The sequence below is a fragment of the Dipodomys ordii genome, unplaced genomic scaffold (genome assembly GCF_000151885.1).
Source record: "Dipodomys ordii isolate 6190 unplaced genomic scaffold, Dord_2.0 Scaffold40, whole genome shotgun sequence".
In the NCBI taxonomy this organism is placed as follows: Eukaryota; Metazoa; Chordata; class Mammalia; order Rodentia; family Heteromyidae; genus Dipodomys; species Dipodomys ordii.
In genome coordinates this window covers 4,398,262-4,421,541 of record NW_012267256.1, presented here as the reverse complement: position 1 = coordinate 4,421,541, position 23,280 = coordinate 4,398,262, and the positions used below count along the sequence as shown (strand labels likewise).

The following is a 23,280-nucleotide window of genomic DNA, read 5'->3' as shown; positions in this document are numbered from 1 at the left end:
ATTAGGCTTTTTTATTAAATTTGTTCTACTATAAAAAAAATCATAAAATGCACAAAATTTATGAAGCTATTAACATGTCTGAAGGTGACTGACAGCAATGGCTAAGTTAGTCATGCTGCTAATTTACCTCCAAAGATTTGTTTAGCACATCAGAAATATCTTTTCTCCCAATTTGAAGAAAAAAAGACAATGAAATGTGCGCCTTTTCATTAATTTCTAAAATGAACTTGATTTAAGAGTTAATGGATGGAATTTAAGACTTTACCACAATTTCTATAAGTTACTTATAGAATGCTTGAAGAAAATTATTACATACCACATATACAAGATATGTGTGCAATATACACAAAAGTGCTTTCTAACTGGCTTCATCATACAACATCAAGTGATTAGAATACTTTTGGAGATATGTACTTATTTTCAATAGCTTTAACTTGTAGGTTTTCAATTTTATACTAGCAAATACATAAAAATTAATATTTTTCTAAGTTTACCAACAAAGTAAGATTGAAGCCAGATTTGATGTATACTTAGTGACATCCTCTTCAAGGACTGAACTTATTATAAGTTGTTAAATTTTAAACAGAACTATATTGATTTTTGAATTTAACTTTTCGATTACTGATCTTTGGCATAATTGCGTTAACTTAGAAACCTTTATGGGGTGGTGAACCTAAAATGAAACTGATTTTTAACTTGAAATTGTCAGTATGAAGAAATTTAAACTATTTTATCTTTCTTTAGTTGCATTTAAGCGTTTCACTGAGTTCGGGTAGAGACGAAGCTAAAGATTCAGAACAACGTGGAGGACTAATTCCAGTTCATTCTTTAAATCTTTTGCTGAAGAGTATTGGTGCCACCCTTACAGATGTTCAGGATGTTGTTTTCAAGTATGTTTAATATGCAGATAGGTAAACCGATGAGCCTGCCTCTATCAAAGATAACCAGAGAAAAATGGCTGGTGTATGGCTAATTGGTAAAGTGTCTGACATAGCAACTGTGAGGCCCGCCAGTTGGGTAGACAGACAAATAATAAGGAAAGGTCACTTTAGTTAACATGTCTGAGTATTAGTAACAGTAATGACTCAATCTTGATAAGATTAGGTAACATTCAAATATAATAATAAAGATTTGATAACACCAGCTGAGTGGAATTTCTAATCTTGTTCTCTTCATCAGCAACAAGAAGCATGGGGCTTCCCAGTTAGCACATCAAGTGTATGCTGTGAAAAGATTTCAAAGTTAGATGACTTTAATTCCTTAGCTTTGGACAGGACCTGCAGAAATGGAACCCTAGCCATTACCTCATTATATTTACCTCATTGTATTACCCATTTTCTATGTGGCCCATGATAGGAGAAATAGTTCTAGTGGTCAGTAATTGGGGTCCTATGCATCTCTGAATCTCCTTAAGTATGTCTAAACATTGGTGATTTTTCAGAAGAAAAATTCCACAGATTTCATTAGATTCTTAGAACATTATTGACTAGAGTATGTAGTTATGTGGAAAAATGTACTTAGGTGTAGAGAAAAAAATTAAGAAAATAAAACCATTCAATATTAAACCCCTCAATATTAAAATCATCCTCTTTCCATTCTTCCCTTTATTCATATACACCTGTATATAGATGCGTGTGTTTGTAAGATAAATGTATAATACACACATAACTTTTTTTTCCAGGCTCGCCTTTTTTGAACTCAACTATCAGTTTCATACAACATCTGAACTACAATCTGAAGTAGTAAGACACTATTCAAAGCAGGTTTGTCTACGATTATCTTACAAAGAGGCAATGATATGTGAAACCTTCATGTACAGTGTATATATATGATGTATAGTTATCAAGGAAATAAGTAACTATTTTCAATTTTTTACATGGCTTTTTTTTCTCTCAGACTTGGAAACATACTTGAGCTCAACCATCATTTCTGCTTTTTACCTTTGTATTTTTCAGCCATTTGTCCAGTTTGGGGTTGGGGTGTTTTAGTTGGTTTGGGGGTTTGTTTTTTTCTGGGTCAATGTAGATTAGAAATCTTAAAAATCTTAGCTAAGTAAATTCATACCACTTACTTTAAAACACAAGTTCAAAGAAAACTATTAGTAACTGATGGATATGACATTTTTAATATTAAGTTATCAAATCATCCAGATATATTATTTTAAATGACTTACTTCATTTCTAGAAAGTTTCCTGTATCTTCTGAGATAGAATCAAGATTTCTGGTGGGGAATCCCACTTTGGCCTAGACATCCTTTGTCTCCATCTATAAAAGGGTAGTAGTAATAACAGCTCTCACATACAATGGTGTAATAATACTTTAAAATATTCTAAACCAGGCACTGGTGGCTCATACCTGTAATCCTAGCTACTCAGGAGGCTGAGATCTGAGGATCATGGTTCAGAGCCAGCCTGGGCAGGAAAGTCCATGAGACTCTCTTATCTCCAATAAGCCACTAGAAAACCGAAAGTGGCACCATGGCTCAAGAGGTAGAGTGCTAGCCTTGAGCTGAAGAGCTAAGGGACAGCTCCCAGGCCCAGAGTTCAAACCCCAGAACCAACAACAACAACAGAATTCTAGGGCTGTGTGCCAGTGGCTCACATCTGTAATCCTAGCTAACTCAGGAGGCTGAGATCTGAGGATCATGTTTCAAAGCCAGCCTGAGCAGAAAAGTCCCCATGAAACTCTTACCTCCAATTAACCACTCGAAAACTGGAAGTGGAGCTGTGGCTCAAAGTGGTAGAGTGTTAGCCTTGAGCAAAAAGAGCTCACAGACAGCACTTAGGCCCTGAGTTCAAGCCCCTCGACTACCACCAACAACAACAAAAGAATAAGGTAGGGTTTTATATAGCATGATGTTGTATTATATCTCTAACACTCCATTGCTTTTTCAAAGTAAGAATGATGATGAATGGACAATATGGATTACATGTTGAAATTTGTAGTAGGATGTTAACTTTAGAAAACTTGAGGTGTGTGTGTGTGTGTGAATAATAGTATAGTCATCTAATTGGATTATTCATGTTTCATTTTTAGGCCATTAAGCAGATGTATGTACTCATTCTTGGACTTGATGTTTTGGGAAATCCCTTTGGCTTAATTAGAGAATTTTCAGAAGGTGTAGAAGCATTTTTTTATGAACCTTATCAGGTAAAATACTTGCATTACATCATATATCAAACTAATACTTTTGAGAAGTCGTTCCTGTTGTTAACATGAGCTAGAACTGTAAATAGGTTTTGAGAGAGGCACACAAAATGATACACTAATTTGTAGCAAATGATGGTAAGAAGAGGGTAAGCATGGCAGGACATTTTTGCTTTTTTCCTTAAATTGAAATGTCTGGTTTTGTTAAGGTATTCTGGAATTTAAGTTTTCCTTTGGAATATAAGTGTTATTACACTTTAGACTATAATAAAAGGAAGATCACTATGTATGGGTACTTTACTTTGCACAGAAGTGTGGAACTTAAAAATAGCCATGCAAGCTCACATTGTGCAAAGTGATCTTAATGACCAATAGGAAAATTAGAGATATTCTACATCTCTTAAAACTTTTCATCAAAACTTCAGAATTCTGGGGGGGGGGCGGTGGAGTGTGTGTGTTTGTGTTTGCTTGCCAGATGTGAGGCTTGAATTTAGGGCCTGGACACTGCCCTTGAGCTTTTTTGCTCAAGGCTAGCACTCTACCTTGAGCCATAGTACCACTTCCAGCTTTTTATGTATGTGGTACTGAGGAATCAAACCCAGAGCTTTTTGCATGCTAGGCAAGCACTCTACCACTGAGCCACCTTCCCAGCCCTGTTTTATTTTTTTAACTTATCAAGAATAAATTCAGTAGAGCTGGATGCTCATGCCTGTAATCCTAATTACTCTGGAGGCTAAGTTCCATAGGATTGTGATTGAAAGCCAGCCTTATCAGAGATTTGCAAGACTGCATCTCCAAAATAACCAGCAAAAAAAAGAGCTGAAGGCAAGGCTCAAGTAGTAGAGCATGTTCATGGCCTAGAGCAAACCAGAGAACTACTAAAATAATAATAACAATAGTAGTAATAATAATAGAAAGTCTTAAAATGTCCTTATTTTCTTCTCATTATATAATTTACAAGAAGCATCTTTTTTTAAGTTTGGGACTACTTCCCAGCATTTTATCTTAGACACTTTTGAGTATTGTGAAATTATCCCTGAGAGTTCCTTTTAATGTGAGAGTTTTTTTTTAAATTTTATTTGTGAACATGCTGTACAGAGGAGTTACAATTACATGGGCAGGATAATGCGTACATTTCTTACCAAGCATTGCAGCCTCCTCCTTTGTTTACCCTTCACATCCCTTCCCAGCCTCCCCCCTCCCCCCCAACCCAATCCTTCTCCTTCCCCCCCTCCCCCCCCCCACCGACGTTGTAAAGCTCGTTTTGGACATGACAACTTGTACTTCTCATTGTTGCAACAGGTCCACCTGTATCCTTAAACAACTGGTTTTTCCCCATTAATGTGAGAGTTTTAACTGGCATCACATCCTCTAGAAGATCTTTATTCTTTTCATTATTCCCTCTTATTATATCAATAACCCCACCTTTCAAGATAAACATCAGTAAGAGCTGTGGCTCAAAATGGTAAAGCACTAGCTTTGAACAAAAGAGTTCAAGGACAGTGCCTAGGCCCTGAGTTCAAGCCCTGCCTCTGATGAGAAAAAAAGAAAAAAGATAAATGTGAACTTTTTTTTTTGTGACTTAGGGGGCCATCCAGGGACCTGAGGAGTTTGTGGAGGGAATGGCACTAGGATTTAAGGCGCTAGTTGGTGGAGCTGTTGGTAAGAAGCAGAATGCCAAGTTTTATTATAATTAAATGAGTGACACATTTTATTTGCTTTTACTAAAGATAGTATCATTTTTTCCAGGTGGATTAGCTGGTGCTGCCTCCAAAATCACTAGTGCTATGGCTAAAGGGGTAGCAGCTATGACAATGGATGAAGACTATCAGCAGAAGAGAAGAGAAGCCATGAATAAACAACCAGCTGGTCTTAGAGAAGGCATCACTCGTGGAGGCAAAGGCTTAGTTTCTGTAAGCAGTTGTACAAGACTGAACATTTTAGGGGATAGCTTTTAAACCCACGTTCTATGAATAAGGAAAGAGATAAATTAGTCTTTGGATATTGTAAGAGCAATGATGGTGGCATAAAAAATGTTACTTGGGACATATGTTTTTCATACATAGTATGTAGGACAGAACATCTCTACATTTTTTAATCTAAACTTGGTTCTTCTAAGCTTCCTATGAAAGTATTATAATTTTCAATTGTGCTTTCCCTACAGGGTTTTGTAAGTGGCATTACAGGAATTGTTACAAAACCAATTAAAGGCAAGTATTACACTAGTTCCTTTGATTTATATTATACAAGTGGATTCTGTTTTCATTCTTGACCTAATAATCTGAAATTTTATCATATTTTTTCTTTGTAGGAGCTCAGAAAGAAGGAGCAGCTGGTTTCTTTAAAGGGGTTGGAAAAGGTTTAGTTGGAGCAGTGGCCAGACCAACTGGAGGCATCATAGACATGGCTAGCAGTACCTTTCAGGGAATCAAAAGGTGTGTGTTCTCAGAGGTGCAATGTGGGATGTTTATGCCAAGAGCAGTGAACTATGTCTGCTGTTTGGCTTTAGGCACTTAGTATGAACACTGGAATATGGAGTGTGATGCACATGATTTCCTCATTCACTTTAATTCTTTTTAAGTTGTTGCTCTTCTGTCCTTTCAACTTTATAGAGTTCTCCCTTATTTGTCATTCATTCCAAGCAGCTGTTCCCAGGTATTGATTGGCAAGTGAAGCAAGCTTTTCACTAATCTTTATTTGGAATGCATTACTGCAATACTCTTTGTCAGTTATAAAATTAGTAAATATGACATTCTGTATCCTCTTTTGAGAAATAAAGAATGTCATTTTATATTCCTTGGTTCAAACTCAGCTGATCTTTCATCCTATCTTCTTAAAAAGAGGTCATCTTCATTCCCTCTCTCAATTGTGTTTGTTTTTGTGATAATTTAGAATTGAGATAAGAGAATATGTCTCCTCTATCTATAACTTTAGTTTCACAAATATGATGTGTTTGCTCATAGTTATGAGAAGCTCAAACATCTGTGAAACATTAAATATACAGAGAGATTTCTACACATATCTTTTGGAATTAATTAACTAAAATCTTATGTCTGTACCCAGCTACATTTCTTATACTTTGACATTTTTCCAAAGTATAATCAAGACTAAGAGCTATTTAGGACATTGAAATAAAGAATTGGGCTATAAACATCAAAAGTGGAAATATAAATTAGTGTATAATCTCATTGAGCTATATGAAAGCAATACTGGAACCAATTTAGGTAAGAATATAAATGCAGGAAAAGAAATGATAGTTTTGAAGGATTCTAATGTTATATCATTTGTGAAGCATATGTACTTAATATTAGAAGAAGTAGACTTTTAACACAAAGTTATTATCCAATAATAAAATTAACCAACTATAATAAATCTGTTCCAATTTTTAATCACATGTGATTCTTAACATTAATAGATTTCATGGGGTAAACTATATAACTATAACAATGGCTAGGAAAGAAATCCTTCTTAAAATTCATTGTCCTTCTGAAATTTTCAAAAACAATAATAACAAATGAACTGTTAACAAACTAAGAGTAGAAATAACTTCCTTGGCTTGATAAAGAATATCTTTTTCTTTTTTTAGTATTTTAGTACTGGGGCTTGAACTTGTGGCTTTGTGTTCATGTTTGGCATTTTCCACACAAGGCTGGTCCTTTGCTACTTGAGCCACACCTTCATTTCTGATTTTGCTAATTAATTAAAGATGAGCCTCTCAGATTTGTCTGCCCAAGCTAGATCCTCAGATCTTTGCCTCCTGAGTAGCTAGGACTACAAGGGTCAGACACTGGCTCCCATAATTTACAGTGTTTAGTAAAGTGGTTTTATACTGTGATTTTAAAATGCTTTTAGAACATCAAAAGAGTTACTGGTTGGTATCTTTGCTTCATGGAGAACTCAAGCTTTCCCTGTGTAGTGAGAAGTGAAATGCAAATGTCTACATTTCCTTCTTTTTATCTTGAACAGGAAAAACGTTTATATATATGCATATATATATATATATAAAGAACATCTATATATATCTGGAAGAAGTATAGACTAGGAAAAGAAAAGAAATTGTAATATTAGAATGAGAAATAACATGGCAACATCATTATTTGCTAGTGCTCTATTATGCAAAGAACATCTAAGAGCCTCTTAATAAATTTCTTTATACTTCTACATTTTTGTAGGGAATTTACATTATGTTCTAAAAACAAAAATAGATACATGATGTGGTTTTCACATTTTATCTAGCAGACGGTTCTTTTGAGTAGCTTCATTTTTAGTGTTTTAACAAGCTTTTGTATAACTTAAAAATCAAGTTATATTTTCTTCTCTAGAGCTACAGAAACTTTTGAAGTGGAGAGTTTACGACCTCCTCGGTTCTTTAATGAAGATGGCGTTATTAGACCTTACAGGTTGAGGGATGGTACTGGAAATCAAATGCTACAGGTACGTGAAGAAAGATCCTGTAAATTGTAGCTAACTCAGTTTCTTTACAACTGTATAGTGTTTGAAATACATATTAGATTAGGCTTTTATATATCTGTGTATTTCCATTTATAAGTTTTTTATTTACTTAGGTTTTAAAGTACATTTATTTACTATAAGACTTTTTTTTTCTTTTTTACAGGCATCAAAAAGTTTGATATGAAAACAGTTAATGCATGACTTTGCAAGTAAAAGCCAACAGTAGATTTTAGTCTTTAAATTTTACAAACCATGTACAGCCATTTCAGTATTCATAAAGGAAAGATTTTGTATTGATAACCTTTTAATAGGAATTTTAATCTGATCTTTTTATCAACTTTCTTGGTTCTGCACTGGATTTGCTAGATTTGTTGAAAACCAATGTGTCTTTTGTATCCTCATAATTGATGGTACATATTTAGTTAGACAATTTTATTTGGATACTTCCTTCAAACCACTACTAGCTTTATCTACAATTAGGCACAAAGATCAAAAGAAAACAAAACTCAGGAGCATGGCCAGTACTTACTTATGTCTTTGAAGATGCTCAAATTAGTCTGTATAAAATCTTGGGAAAGTGAAGCCCCAGTGGCCTAATGGATAAGGCATTGGCCTCCTAAAATCTTGGGAAATTTAATACATATTTCACATACAAACCATGATCTTTTAATGAGAAAGATTAGGCTTTGAAACAATAGGCAGTTTGAAGTTTGAAAGTAGAATATTTTATCTGTTCAGACAAGTTTCTCACTTAATGAATTAGACTTTTAAAAATCTTCATTATGGGATAATGGAGTAATAATGTACTAGCCTATATCAATGTAAAGTTGTTTCTGTGGTTTAAATGTGGAATTCTCAAACCATTTGTTTGAAACAAGGGTCACTGTGTTGTACTGATATAGAAATACTCGTAGTGGAAAAAAAGTGTCAGTAAATCAAACTTCTCTTACTTGTAATAACCAGGGTAAAGATTTAAAACTTAAATGCCTAAATGCCTTATTTATTGTATACAGAGAATATAATATTGCATAAAATACACTTTTATAGCTTCCTCTGAGCCTTCTAATTTATTAAAATGTAATCATAATTTACAGTGTTTAGTAAAGTGGTTTTATACTGATTTTAAAATGCTTTTAGAACATCAAAAATGCTTTTAGATTGGGATAGAACTGGCAGTTTGTTGAGGTTGTGTCTAAAGGATATGCCCTGTAGTCTCTAGGATGACAGTGTAGTTTACCATTCTTTGAAACAGAAAAGTTGCAAAACTCGGTGCGGCAACATTTCTATCCAGTACTTGCCTTTCCTTGTTAAAGCATAATTAACATGTTAGTAACATTTTACTACACTGAAAGTTGAAGATTTCCAAATGCTTTTTGAGCAATTTTTAATGAACTTCGGAAGGAAAAAAAGTGAGAACAATTTAGAAGTATACTATCTTATTTGAAAACACATCTATAACATTTTCAAAATTTATTATTGATCATTTGATTTCAATGGCAAGTATAGTTACTTTGACACCTTTATAAATTGTCTTTGAAGCTCTATGCTCTGGGATCTAAAGAGATTACTTTTTGATGGTGTATATTTAAAGGTGAATGTTATTTTAGTAATCCAGGCTTAGCTAAAAAGAGTTATTTCGATGACTAAAAACCTCATAATCTTTGTTACCCATTGTTTACTTTTAAAAATGATACAGGATTAGCTTGAATACTTGTAGGAATTTATCACATTCCTTAGCATGTTTGCAGTTAACATTACTACAAGTGGGAGAACTGGGTTGTTTGGTGGTATTGTTGCTTTTCTACCTCCATTAACAAGTACATTAAAATACATGAATACTGGTACTATGGAAAATAATCACACATGTAACCTTCATTTAAAATCTCATCTACCTTAGTTTCATGTAATAATTAATGATTTCATCTAGGTTTAAATGATGGTGTCTTAGAGAAAAGGCCTTGTACTTAACAAATGTTTCTTTTCATTTTCTAATGTTAGGTGTTCAATAAGTTAGATACTGCTTTCCAATGTTTCCCTTTTCATTTTCTAAAGAATAGTAAAATATAGTCTTTCTGGTATAACTTTATCTAGAAGTCATCATATTATAACAATAGTAATAGTAGTTCTAGTAATCAATTTAAGTGGCTTACTAGAGAAAAATGTATTGTCATTAAACACTGTATTGAGATCATAAAAGTATTTTATCATATTGAGTATATATAAACCAATAGACATTAGTCTTAGTCTGTTAAGTCGTGAAATATATCCATATTACAGCCTGAGTCACAGCTAGAAATTGCTTTGAGATTATTATAATTTCTTGAACATTTCATACTTTTACATGTTATCCAAGCAGTTTTCCATACTTAACTAATCTTTATGCTTCTTTTTTCCTTTACCATGCTTACAGAAAATTCAGTTCTACAGGGAATGGATTATGACTCACAGTAGCAGTAGTGATGATGATGATGATGTTGATGATGTTGTTGATGATTAGTCAGATCTAAACTTAAAAATCATACGTTCTTTATCATTTTACTAGAATGCTTTGTATGACTGCTATCATAATGTCCATATATCCATTTTTAGGAAGTAAACAATTTTCCTTTTAAAATGTTATGAACATCATGATAAAGCAAAATAATTGCATTATTGAGGCACAGAAAAAATGTATTTTGCATCCAAACTAAGGCATACTATATATTATAGATTGCCTTTATATATTTCATAGTTTCATATTACAGTTTGACTTTAAGATTTAAAGTTAGGCTAAGTATAATTTTTAGTGTTTACTAGTTTCATTTTAAATTATCTCATTTGCTAATAAAATGCCTTTTATTAGGATTGTTCCCTGTAAATTTTCTGGGACATAATGTAACACCATTGTATAAAGTGGGGCAGTGGATATTAATAGCCACTCAATGTTTCAGATTTATTTTGCACTTTGAAGGTATTTTGTCAAATTTCTTTTAAAAATAAACTTATGTAACTTAAAGTGGTGTGAATTTATTGTTCAATTCATATAAGTTGAGCTATTAGTATAAAAAATTCTGATTTGTCATTATAGATTGGATGGTAAAATAGTTGTTAGTCTGAGAACTTAAAGAAAGGCATCTCTTATTTGGTTCATTTTATAGTATAAATATGTGTATATATTATATAGTGGATAGTTTGTATATGTGTATATATTACATATAATGTATAGTGTGTATGTGTGTATTATATAATGTATAGTGTGTATATGTAATATAAAGATAAAATATAGAGTGTCTGTGACTGTGTGTGTGCATACATGTGCAGACCTGGAGCTTGAACTCAGAAGGCTGGATGCTATCCTTGAGCTTTTCTATTCAAGCTTAGTACTCTACCACATGAGCCACAGCTCCATTTTTCTGCTTTTTTGGTGATCAGTTGGAGATATGAGTCTCATAGATTTTTCTGCCTGGGCTGATTTTAAACTGTGATTCTCAGATCTCAAGCCTCCTAAATAGTTTGGATTATAAATGTGAGCTACCAGAGCCTGGCTATAGAATACTTATAAAAACAATAAACAAAAAGTCGGCTCTTAAAGGCATTAGATTAACTACTTAATTTACATGCTCATTCTATATCCTTATTGTAAGATGTTACAAATTAATTTCAAGATAGTAGGAAAATTTATATAATCATTTTGTGTATTTTCTAATTGACCAAGAGAAATGTTATGTGTATCTGTGGGCAATTCATAAGTCTGTTCTATGTTTTTTTGTAATGAAGGGTTTTATTTTGTTCCTTTTAATTTCACTGGGTGTAGTGCAACACACCTACTGTCATAGCCTTTGGTAAGCTTGGGCAAGAGAAAATGGAGGTCAGGGTCTTGGACCAAGTTGGGAGTTTGGGGCTAGCCAGTGCCATAGTGAGACCCTGTCTGGAAAAGCCAAAAAAAAATTTCCCCCAACATATATAACCTATTGTGTCCTATTTCCCAAGTATAATAGATGTGCTAAGAACAAATAGCAACAAAATCTAAAATGTGAAGGATTACTAGTAGTTATAGTCTTTAACCCCTATGCTTTTGGGTCAACAAAAGATTATTTGCCTTGACTTACGGTAAGCACTTTACTTAGATTGAGTGAGTTTATATAAAGTAGAAGATAATTGCTTATTAACTTTTGGTTTGAGTCAATCCACAATTTCTCAGTTTTTTTAGGCTTATCAAATTTTTATTAATCTTCATCTCTATGTTCTTGGAGAATGACTTCTGCTAGATTTTAATATTTTGAACTTAAACTGAAAGCAAAAAAGAGCAATTAAACAGTTCTGAAATTTCTCCCTAGAATTCATTCAAATTGAAATGAAATCAAAGGCTGAGCTTTCATGATGTTGAAATCTGAGGATCTCTGTTCCAAGTCAGCAGGGGCAGACAAATCTGAGAGATAAAAATTTATCTTCAGTTAATCAGACAAAAAAGCCAGAAATGGAGATATGGCTCAAGTGGTAAAATGACAGCCTTGAGTGAGAAAACAAAGAGAGAGCTGGAAGCCCAGCACTCAGTACCAGCACCAACTAAAAAAGTCCAGGGCATGTGTAGTAGGAGTAACAAATATACAGATGTCAAAGAACTTGGTTTAATCACAATAGATAATAGTACCCTTTTGAGAATGTGACGATCCAATTAAAATAGTCACTAATGATATCAGAAACTCAACTTCTGCTTGTTATACCCAAAACTTGCTCACTTTGGGGCAAAATCACAGAAACTGCTGCTTCTACTAAAAGAAAGAACACAGACTATTATTATTTATTGTAGATGCCTCAAGAAGGAAGAGCCTAGATATATCTTTTTTTGCTCCGTACATTTCAATGTTACTAGACCTTTGTTCAAAAAGAAAAGACGAACTTTTGGCTTGCAAGACATTTACTGTTTTCCTGTTAGTGTGTTTTTTATTTCTATATACTGGTTTCATATAAATAAATGATCTTTTGTTTCTTAAGAATTTAACTGGAAAAGGTTCAACTTATTTCATCAGTGAGTTGCCATTTTAATGAAAGGAAATAGGATTGGATTTATTTAAAATTTCAACAGTAACAAAATTTAAGACAATATTATAGTAACTAGTAAACTTTACTGTTGTGATTTAGGCTTTCCTTATTCTGTAATTTTTAGTCCCTGTAAGTAACAATTGGGTGTTTCTACTGCATCTTCAGGCCTCAGCTTAAAAAAAAAAAAAAAGATGTCCTTGCATTAATTATTTTAAAGATGTAAATATTAATATATTGAATTTAAATGTTAGATATTTAAATTTTTATGTTAAATATTAACGTTTCAAGAGGCTTAAATGTTAAGTGCCCACACATTGTTAATTTAGATCAAGTAATGATTATGATGGATATGTAAAAAGTACATCATTCTTGTTCATTCTTCTGTCTTCACTCATTAGAGATAAATGAAGATTAATTAAAAGTACATAAAATATTCAACTATTAATTTTAGTGAATGAATATGTACAAAATATTGAAAGTCATGAATCAAGGGACATATACATGATTTTAAATCACTATTATAATAATTTATAGTTTAATAGATAAGGATTTATGGCTTTGTTTTTGTATGGACATTTCATATCCATGGTTGCGTTAGTAGAAAAATTTATTTAGCAGTTATTCCATATTTCTCCCAAATATCAATTTTAAAACATTATGTAAAACTTTAATTGTCTAAGCAATGAAAAGATAAAAAATTTCTAATAAATTGAATTATATCCTCAGGATCTTACAAAATCTTACAAGTCTTATTTGTGTTTAAAAAAAATCAGAAGCTGGGTGCTGGTGGTTCACACCTATAATCCTAGCTACTCAGGAGGCTGAGATCTGAGGATCACCTGCCCCAGCAGGAAAGTCTGAGCCTCTTTTATTTCCCAATTGACCACCCCAAGAAAGCCAGAAGTAGATCTGTGGCTCCAACTGGGTAAAGTGCTAGCCTTGAGCAAAAACAGCTCAGGGATAGTGCCCAGGCCCTGAGTTCAAGCCCCAGGATTGGCACAAAAAAAGATAATCAGTGATTTTGCTGAGTATATGTTTTTGGTGTGTTCACGCATTTCTGAATTAACAATTTGAGACCCATGCAGAGAAAAATCCTAAATCTCTCGTGAATCGTTTCACTGTCAATCTTAGGTCTACACTTGTATTTTACAGATGATGTGAAATTTTTCAAAAATTACATTATTTAAGTAATCTGTGCACACTAACGTAAGAAAACCACAGAGAAGAAAAAGATTTTGTGGCAGGCACACTGGTTCACAGCTAGAATCCTAGCTATTTGGAGGCCGGTTTGAGGCCAGAAAGGCAAAAAGTTCTCCAGGCTCCAACAAAAGCTGATGATGCTGGTTAGCAAAGGCAAAAAGGTTTTGAGATGCCATCTCAACAAACAAAAGCTAAGCACGGAAGCATAGGATTGTGGTCCAAGCCATTCTGAGCCAATCTGAGACCCTATTGAAAAACTTTGTACAGCACCAATGGCTGGAGGTATGGCTCAAGTAGTAGAGTGCCTGCCTGGTATGCACAGGTCTTGAGTTCAAATCCCAGTACTGCCAAAAAATGACTTTTGTCTCTATTTATGGTATATTTCTTCTTTAAAATTTTTATTAAGTTATCTAAGTAAATGAATTGCCATTTTATATTACTCTATAATTTTTATAAATAGAATTATTAGCTTCTAAATATTAAAAAAAATCCCACTTACAGAATAATCCTTAATGTGAGAAGCCTAGTTTTTTTTTTATCTCTGAAGCACATAAATATAAACACAACCTTTTCATTTTTTTCTTGAGGATATAATAGCTGCTCTTTTCCATTGATTAGTTCTTTTGAGTATTTCCTTTTGAAAAACACTTTCTTCCCCTTAAAAATCAATCTTCCCTTAAAATGGGAGTGTGTGTGTTTAATCTTGTGTTCATTGTGTTTGAGTAGTGAGCACTGAGGTGTCCCATTAGGAGCACGTTTTGTGACATTTCAGGTGTTTTTGGAGTTCATCTGTATTGTCTTTGAATCTTTTGCAAAGGTATCAGTGGTCATTAGGTAAGTTGTTGGGAGAGGGAGGCTGCTTTTGTTTGTTGTGTATTTCTTTCTTTCAGAGATTACAGACGTTTATAACTAGCTTCAAACACTGCCTTTATAGCAGTTGGAAGATAACTGCTGTCAGCCCTTCGTGGTCTTTCCTTTTACTTCAGGAAGAGAATTAACAGCTAATCTGGAAGAAAGGGCTTATAAAATAGCAATCAGATCGTCAGAGTAGTGCTGGATACTCTCCTCCTGACCTCGTCTGAAATTTTGAGTAAGTGGACAAGTACAAGGAGATAAAAGGCTCACTGGATTTCACTCTTCATTTTGTAACTGTTCGTCTTCAGAAGGATACTTCTGAATGACATGAGAAAACAGAAGAGAGCCAAATTTTCTTATCTACCCAAGTTAAAGCTATTAGCTAGCATCTCAGAAAAAGTCGATCTCATAACAAAGATTACTATCCTGCTTTGGGAGCAGATCACATATTCTACTTAGTAGTTGAACACAACCTTTTAAAAAGTGTGGCTCATCATTTTCAAGGGCCCAGTCTTTTGAACATTTGAAAGTAATAGTCTCCATGAAATTTATTGTGGACTAATGGCACCTCTCATACATACAACCTTTTGAAGAAGACTTTTGGAATCCTGTCTTCTACTGGAGATAATGGTTCCACTCAGAGGAAGTTCATGTTTTCTCTTTATCTGAAGTGTGAATTCCCCTTTTTAAAGGAAATTAATAACTTGAATGAGAGTAATTTGATTTCTAAATCTCTTAAAATTTTGTCATGATAAAATTTGAACTTGTAAGCATATTAATGGCAAAAATATTTTGAAGTTCAAAACATTTTAACATTAAAAGAAGTTCTCAGATGTTAAGCTCAGTATGATTCCATTTGAATTTTATTTTTTTTCAAATTAAGGATATATTAGCAGGAATAAGTTCTATAGTAAAAGTTTATGAAAGACCCTCTACCTTCCTTAAGTAAGCTAAGAGTGCTAAATTCTGACTCCTGACTATTAATTTGTGGTTTTTCTACTGATTGATTGGAGCTCTGCCTTATAATTCCCCTCCCCCTAGTTTCTTTAAAGACACACAAAGATTTTCAGGATAAGGTGAGTATAGTAAAGCCATTCATAAATGTTTGTATGTCTTTGTTGTGTGCATGCTATATGTGTTCTTGTTGTTAGATAACTTTTAAGTTATTGAAGGGTTCTGTGTGTGTGTGTGCATGTGTGTGAAAGAGAGAGAGAGAAAGAGAAAAAGAGAGAGAGAGAGGAGGTTGGTTTCTTATGTTGTCAGGTGAGGATTGAATCTAGAGCTTTAACACATGCTAAGCAAACAGTTTACAGCTGAGCTACATCCCCAGCCCTGGGATAAGGCTTTTTTGTTGATGGGGTTTTGTTTGTTTTTGTTGGTTTTTTGGTTGGTTTTTGGTAAATTGAGTGTCATATGAAAAATACACTCAATTGAAATAATTTATTTTCATACAGAATTAGATTGTAGTCTCATTCATCACAAAACAATTTGTTATTTGAAAGGAAGTACCATGTCATTGTGACTTTTGTCACTTAGGAATCTGTAGAATTGACATGGTATTAAGGTCCTAATCACGTCTTGTGATAATACTCATGAACTGTAATAGTTTTCAGTGAAAATTTTACCATTATATGTAACGTATTGTGAAACATTGTGGAGAAATATGCATTCAGCTATTTTTATGGCACTTCAGGGAGTTGTTTTAGTTTGAGGTCTCATGATGCAGCACTGAAATACGACTATAGGAAGCTGGACTCTCTCAGGAAGTTAACTTTTATGGAATAAGTTGCCAGGCCACTTTGCATTTTAATATTTCCAGAAGGAATCGAATAGCATTAATTGTGTGTATAATTGGATTTTTGGTGGCATGGTTTGAGAGCATAGTTCATATCAAATATGAAAAATCTTGGGGTTGGAGTTATGGCTCAAATGGTAGAGTGCCTGCCTAACAAGCATTAAAGGCCCTGGGTTTAAACCTCATAACCATCAAAAGAAGAAAATTTGAATTCCACAAATTCACTGTACAATTCACTCTTACATTCCTAGGACTTCTCAGGCCTTCTTCAAGATATTAGGAGCACAGCCTTGAAGAGAATAGTGAAGGTTTCTGGTATGTAGTGAGCTTTATTGTTCAGGTGACAAGGATAAACACATGATGTATTCAAGGCCAATTTTGTAATGCTATATCCTCATGTCTCATTTTCCTGTCTGTTGCTTAGCTAGTATAAGCACAGATTTAAGGAATCATAGAAATTAAAAAGACACATGACTTCTCTCTAAAGAAAGAATGATGCCTAGTTACTTTATAAAATGTCAAGCATTGCATGAGATATGATAAAGCTTATATATTCGAACCCACATTCCAATCCATCTTAGAGATGCATCTACTGTAACATATATGCAGTTGTTCCTCAGTACCACTTGGTTTCAGGAACCCCAAGGACCCCTAAATCTCATATGCTTAAGTCCCTTGCAAAAAAAATCACATAGTGCTTACATGAAACCTAAGCATCTCCTTCTGAATACTTTAATCACCTCTCAGTTGCTTATAAAAATCTAATAATGCATAAGTGCTGGGAAAATAGTTATATTGTACTTTTGTCTGTGCCTATTCAATATAGATGTACTATTTATGAAATATTTTGCCCCTCAGATGCTAAAGCCACATATATGTGAGTTCTACTCTGCTCTTTTTCATAATAAAAAAATTGTTACTTGAGAATCAGTATCCTCTTTGTCAGGGCTTGGATTCTTTTTGAGCCAAGTAGACTAGAATTCAATTCTATCTAGTTTGTATGCTGTTTTAAAACTAATTTGACAGTCTTTTATTGGGTCTGTCTAACAATTCTAGACTGTAAAATGGAGAGAACATTTTAATGCTACTTGGTATTGTTTCTAAGACTAAGATGAGGTAATGTGTATAATTACTAATATAATGCCTAATAAGAACTCTATTGTATTTTATTATTCCAGATGAGTACCAGTTTATGCTAGTGCTTGGCCACCATTATGTATACTGTATATTCCTCATTTGTTTCCTCTTTGCCAAGATAAAAACATCATTAAATCTCATCCTTTTTGTTTCCTTTCAAGGTTAGTAGAATAGTTTCAATACATGATAGTTTCTGCACACTGAACAGTAAAATCACAAATTTTCAGTAATTTGGACTACTCTTAATCTTACAATATTATCAAGTATACCTGGTGTGGACCAATGAATCGTGATCAGCTTGAGATTCTAAAGGAACTGCCTCAGTGAGACTTTTGGAACTCTGCATAAACATCATTCCTGCTGCCCTAATTCTAGGCTTTCTAGAATGTATTGGATAGTTTAACTGATAGTCTGACATTTTCAGTGTGCATAGCTACTGAATGAGTATAAATCTGTTCTTTCTCCAGGCAGTCTTGGTTACACCAGTGGATAATGGTTCACATGCCTTAAGATATAATTTCTCTCCCTTAAATTGATTTCAAAGGGTTATGCTGAGTTTTCCTTTCTGAGCTAACACCATAATCTATACCTATACTTTGGCTGGCAGGCAAGAAAGTAAAGAGGAAGGAGACAGTGATATAAGGGATTAACTACAGGGTAATTCCTCTTCAGATCTGGTAACTCTGAGTCTGTGGGATTTGGATTTTCTTAAACCAACTTGCTTATAGGATAAGCTAAATATGGCTTCTTCACTCTTGTTTACATTTATTCTAGTGTTTTCAATATTCTAGTATAGATGATCATTGGTGTTTTAGATCATTGATTTCTACTAGATTTGATCATCAGACTTAATTGGATCTCTTCCTTCCCTCCCCCTGCCCCTGACACTCAAGTCTTAGGTTTCAAGTGAATTAGCAAAGCACTTTGTTATACCTAAATGCTAAATCAAGTAACTCTAAGGAAGTTATGCTTTTTCCCCCTCTCTCTGCAAGGTCTTGCTTTGTAGCCCAGATTGGCCTCAAACTCTCGATCCTCCTGCCTCTACCTCTGGAGTGCTAAGATTACAGGTGTGCACCACCATTTTATTTTATTTTTTACTTTTTTTTTGTTGGGCTTGAACCTCAGGACCTGAGTGCTGTCCGAGCTCTTTTGCTCAAGGCTAGCACTTTACTACTTTGAGCCACAGCTCCACTTCCAGTTTTCTTGTGGTTAATTAGAGACAAGAATCTCATGGACTTTCCTGCCCAGGCTGGCTTTGAACTGCAACCCTCAGATCTCAGCTTTCTGCGTACCTAGGATTGTAGGCATGAGCCATCAGCACCCACTTCACTTTCATTTTAACTACATGTGTTGCTATATCAACAAATTCATTTCTACTTCTATGAGATTACAAGTCAAATATTGACAAACTAGAATTGTTTTTTGCTAAACTATATGTTCTCAACCATTATCAATTTTCTTAAACATATTTCTTAAATGCTCAGCCCTTTGATTTTTGGGATTTGATGCTCTATCTTAGTCATACTAGTATCAGTCTGCGTTTTGCTTTGCTCTTTCAGTACTTTGCTAGTGTATCACATTTGGATAATTTGAGTGTTTGAAATGTTGTCTTAATTACTACAGTTTCTGGCTCACAATATTTTTTTTTGTAAAGAATTAGGACTTATCTGACAGGAAATGTAGATTTTAGCAGAAAGTAACCCTGACACTACTGTCCAGATTCTACTTTCTTTGTCTTTCTAGCTGTATCCTTGGTTTGGCTTACGTTATACATTTGTTTTGTTTTTAACTCAAACAGGACTCTCACCAGTAACCACTCATTTTAAATGTTACTTACAGATTCTCATAGTCATGTCAGAATGAATAGTTTCTATTGTGTCTGTTTCTTTTAGAAATTTCCAAACTGTGATTGGTAATTCTCATCTACTTTTAACACTAAGGCAAAAATTGTTTTTCTTTTAACACTAATGCATATCCTAACAGCCTGACTACAGTCTTCATGAAATGACTGAATATAGTAATTCCTGCCCTTGATATTTCTAATTTTATTTTAAATGGTAGTACAAATCATTTTAATAGAAACATTCACAAGTCTGTTTGAGATGGAGAAATATAGGATATTGGCACTAAATTGTTTGGACAGTGTTAATCTAGAATATTTCAGCTAACTTGATGTGATTTAAAAACCAGCCTCAGAAACTACCTTCTTTGGATTGTCAAATATTTTTGATATACAGAGGAGGAAATGTGACTTTCACTATAAAAGAAATCCTCAGGTAATAGTGAAAAGCACTAGAATTAAAAGCAAAAAAACTAGTGTTCTGAGCCTAGTTTCCCAGCTTACTTCAAATCACTTCTAATCTTACCTAATTACGTACAATTATTGTCAACATTTAAATGGATTTGTTGATTATGTACCTGGTTCTTTGTTTCTTTGTGTAAAATGCAAGAAATTGGTGTGAATGAATGACATTCCTTTTAGGTCTAAAATTCTAAGACATGATGTTTTGAAAAGTGTAAATTTTCATATCTAGTAGGTTTACACTCAAGTAATTAGGCAAGACATTGTGACCACAGTGTGACATCTGTTTACAGTGTGATGGAAGATGAAAATAGCTGATAAGCTGTTATTCTTGCATGTTTCTGTGAATTCAGTTTCAGAGTTTTGGATTCTGCTTATAATTCTGTTCTTTCTTACATGGTTTTAATGGAAGCGGCAGTACAACTTTTCTCTGCATTAATTATCTTTGATGTTTATTCATATATACCATTCTAATAACAAAGGATGTAATTAGTTGCATTTCAAAGCACCCTGCTGGGGCTTGAACTCTGGGCCTGGGCTCTGGCCTGTGCTCTTCAGGCTCAAGACGAGCTCTCTACCGCTTGAGCCACAGCACCACTTCTGGTTTTCTAGTGGTTTATTGGAGATAAGAGTCTCACGGACTTTCCTGCTGTCCTGCCAGGGCTGGCTTTGAACCTCTATTCTCAGCCTCCTGAGTAGCTAAGATTACAGCTCTTTTTTTTTTTAAGGGGGAGTAGTTGTTGTTTTTTTAATCTTTTATTTATACCAGGTACTATTGTGACTTTTGAAATTGTTTAATTACTAATAGACTCAGCTTAGATTTTATGTGATTTGGATCTGAAAATAAAGAGTAATGAAAGGTAGGCTCATCTACAATGCCCAAACACTGATATAAAAGCTTATTTGGAGTTGAACCATGATTCATGATTCATGATTCCTTAAAGGGTATAATTATCCATGGCATATATAGACTCTTCAATAGAAGTAAAAAATGATAGAAGTAATCATGTTCTTGAGAAAGTCGCATTTGTATTTTTCATTTCAAAACTTGGTCATAAAAAGAGAGCATTCTTTACAACATAGTTTATTTTCACATACCAGAAAAACAAACTGTTAAAAGTATAGAATGTAAAGTTAAAATGAAAAATTCATTCCTGTCTCCACCATTACCCTTCACAAATCCAGAGATACTAAACATTAACGGATTGGTGTGTATGTTTTGGCGGTAACTTGTATATCTATATACATACATATATGTTGTTTGTGCTTTTTTTCCCCTCATGTATTCTGTTCAGTACTATAATTCCTTTTCACTTAATACCTTGTACCTTCACTTGTACCTTTTTCTGTCTCCATACACAAGAGTTCATTTTTCCTTATTACTTCGTCATGTCTTATTCTATGGCTGTACCATATATATTTGGCATTTCCTAACTAATGAGCATTTAAGACTTTTTTGCTAGCTGCTGTGAAGAGTCTGGTCTTGGTGTTTTGGCACATTGTTGTTTACGTTCAGTCTTGCCAGTGGAATTGCTGACTCAAGAGTATGTTTCATTGCCCTGCATTTTCTTGATTTTGAGTTAAGTTGAATATTTTCTCATATTTATTGGTCACATCTTGGATTTTTTGCTATACTACCTGTTCATATTTGTATTTGTATTTTGTTATTTGCATTTTCTTACATTCTTTATGAAATACCTATCTCTGTATCAATAAATTAAGTTTATCCTTTGGTTTTTGTGGTATTTTACCCTTTTTTGTAATTCACTATTGCTGTCCAGTAGTGTTTGTTTTGTACTGATGGGTTTTTTTTATTAGACTTTATGGACTTTGCCTTTTCCACTCCAAGATTACAAAAATGTTGCTGTTGCTAGCACTTGAAATAGTCATTTTGTCTATGTAAAATTGACTTGGCAGCATTGATTTAGTGTAGAATGAAGGATCCTGCTTCAGTCTTTGAGTTGCCTCAAATCATTGGTTGAGTAATGCATGCTTTTACCCTCTATCATGAAAGGCTGTTTTGGTGTCACAGATTCCTATATTCAAATGTGTACATGTTGGCCAGTTTACATTATGTAAATATTTTCCATTGATAGGTCAGTATAAACTTTTGCCAGCACCAAATGATTTTCACTATTATAACTTTATAAATTGTATTAATATCCTTTAATGAATTTATTTTCATTTTCCTAATTGCTGAATGTTATCAGATATTTTACTAACTTTTTCCATTCACTTCTTTTCCTGTCCTCTATCCTGTAGCCAACAAAATCACCATTTTTGAATCCCTTAGAGAATGTTTATATCCAAGAATAATACATGGATTTTCATTTTCAAAACTTTCACTCCCCTCAGTAGAGTACTACAACTCTTGCCAAATCCAAACTCAGCACTTCAGAGACCAAGACGGAGGATCGTGGTCCAGCCTGGGCTACATACAGAATGAGACCCTAACTCAGAGAACGAGTCAAATGCGGGTTACAGCTCATACCTAACTTCTGCAGATCCTTTGTATATAACATACATACAAATACGTATCATATGTGATTAGCACATACGTATGCTAATCTTTTTATTACCCTTTTAGAAAGGATTTTTTCTTTCCATCTCCAAATAATTACTTTTATGTAATCTGTGATAGATGTACTGTCATCTGCAAATAACTTTTACCCTCCTCTAGTATTTGATGCTTTCTTCAGTTTATATCTCCTTAAAATTTGATCTGTTCCACCTAATTTTTCAAATTTATCTGCGTATCTTTTATGAATTTCCTCCTGCTGACGTTATGGCACCTTTTCACTTTTATATTAGTGTTTATTTCCTACTTGTTAGATGTCATAAATAGTAACTATTTTTCTTCCTCATAATTTTATACTCTTTAAACTTAAAGTTTAAAGTTTAAATTTAAAGTTCCTCCTGCTAGTAGTCTGCATGTGTCATCCTGATGATTTAATTTTTGTTTACTTTTGTTTCTAAAAAAATGAAAACCAGTTAGCCTCTCAACAAGATGACTGTGAAGTCACATTGTAGCTTTCATCTAAGCTAAATAATTTGTCTTTTATAGTTGGCTTCCTGGTTCTTCATTAGTTTCTTAAACTTTCTGTCCTCTTTTGGAATTCATTCAAAACCTCTAACATTTGCCTAAATTGTTAATGTGCTCTTTTTTGAGGGATTTTTGTCACAATTACAAGCCTTATCTTAAATATATATATATAGTCTAGCCTGCTGTATATTTTAAGTAGCTAGGATGCCTCCATCCTCAGAGCAAATGATAGTGAACACAATTTAAAATAACCATTGTCTAGTTAAGATTATGCTTAGGTCTTTACAAGCAAATTATTGTTGGCAGCCAATAACATGTCTATCTACA

The 23,280-nt window shown here is 33.7% G+C and overlaps 1 protein-coding gene across 1 annotated transcript in view; it reads left to right on the top strand.

The window, feature by feature from the left end:
• The window catches only part of Vps13a (vacuolar protein sorting 13 homolog A (S. cerevisiae)), a 163,865-nt gene that overhangs the window by 131,036 nt on the left and 9,549 nt on the right, over nucleotides 1–23,280 (top strand). The window contains exons 59-66 of the mRNA XM_013018390.1: nucleotides 745–890; nucleotides 1,682–1,763; nucleotides 3,037–3,150; nucleotides 4,734–4,809; nucleotides 4,897–5,060; nucleotides 5,312–5,357; nucleotides 5,459–5,582; nucleotides 7,470–7,581. Coding sequence (XP_012873844.1) covers nucleotides 745–890; nucleotides 1,682–1,763; nucleotides 3,037–3,150; nucleotides 4,734–4,809; nucleotides 4,897–5,060; nucleotides 5,312–5,357; nucleotides 5,459–5,582; nucleotides 7,470–7,581 — 864 coding nt within the window. The remainder of the gene's footprint in view (nucleotides 1–744; nucleotides 891–1,681; nucleotides 1,764–3,036; nucleotides 3,151–4,733; nucleotides 4,810–4,896; nucleotides 5,061–5,311; nucleotides 5,358–5,458; nucleotides 5,583–7,469; nucleotides 7,582–23,280) is intronic.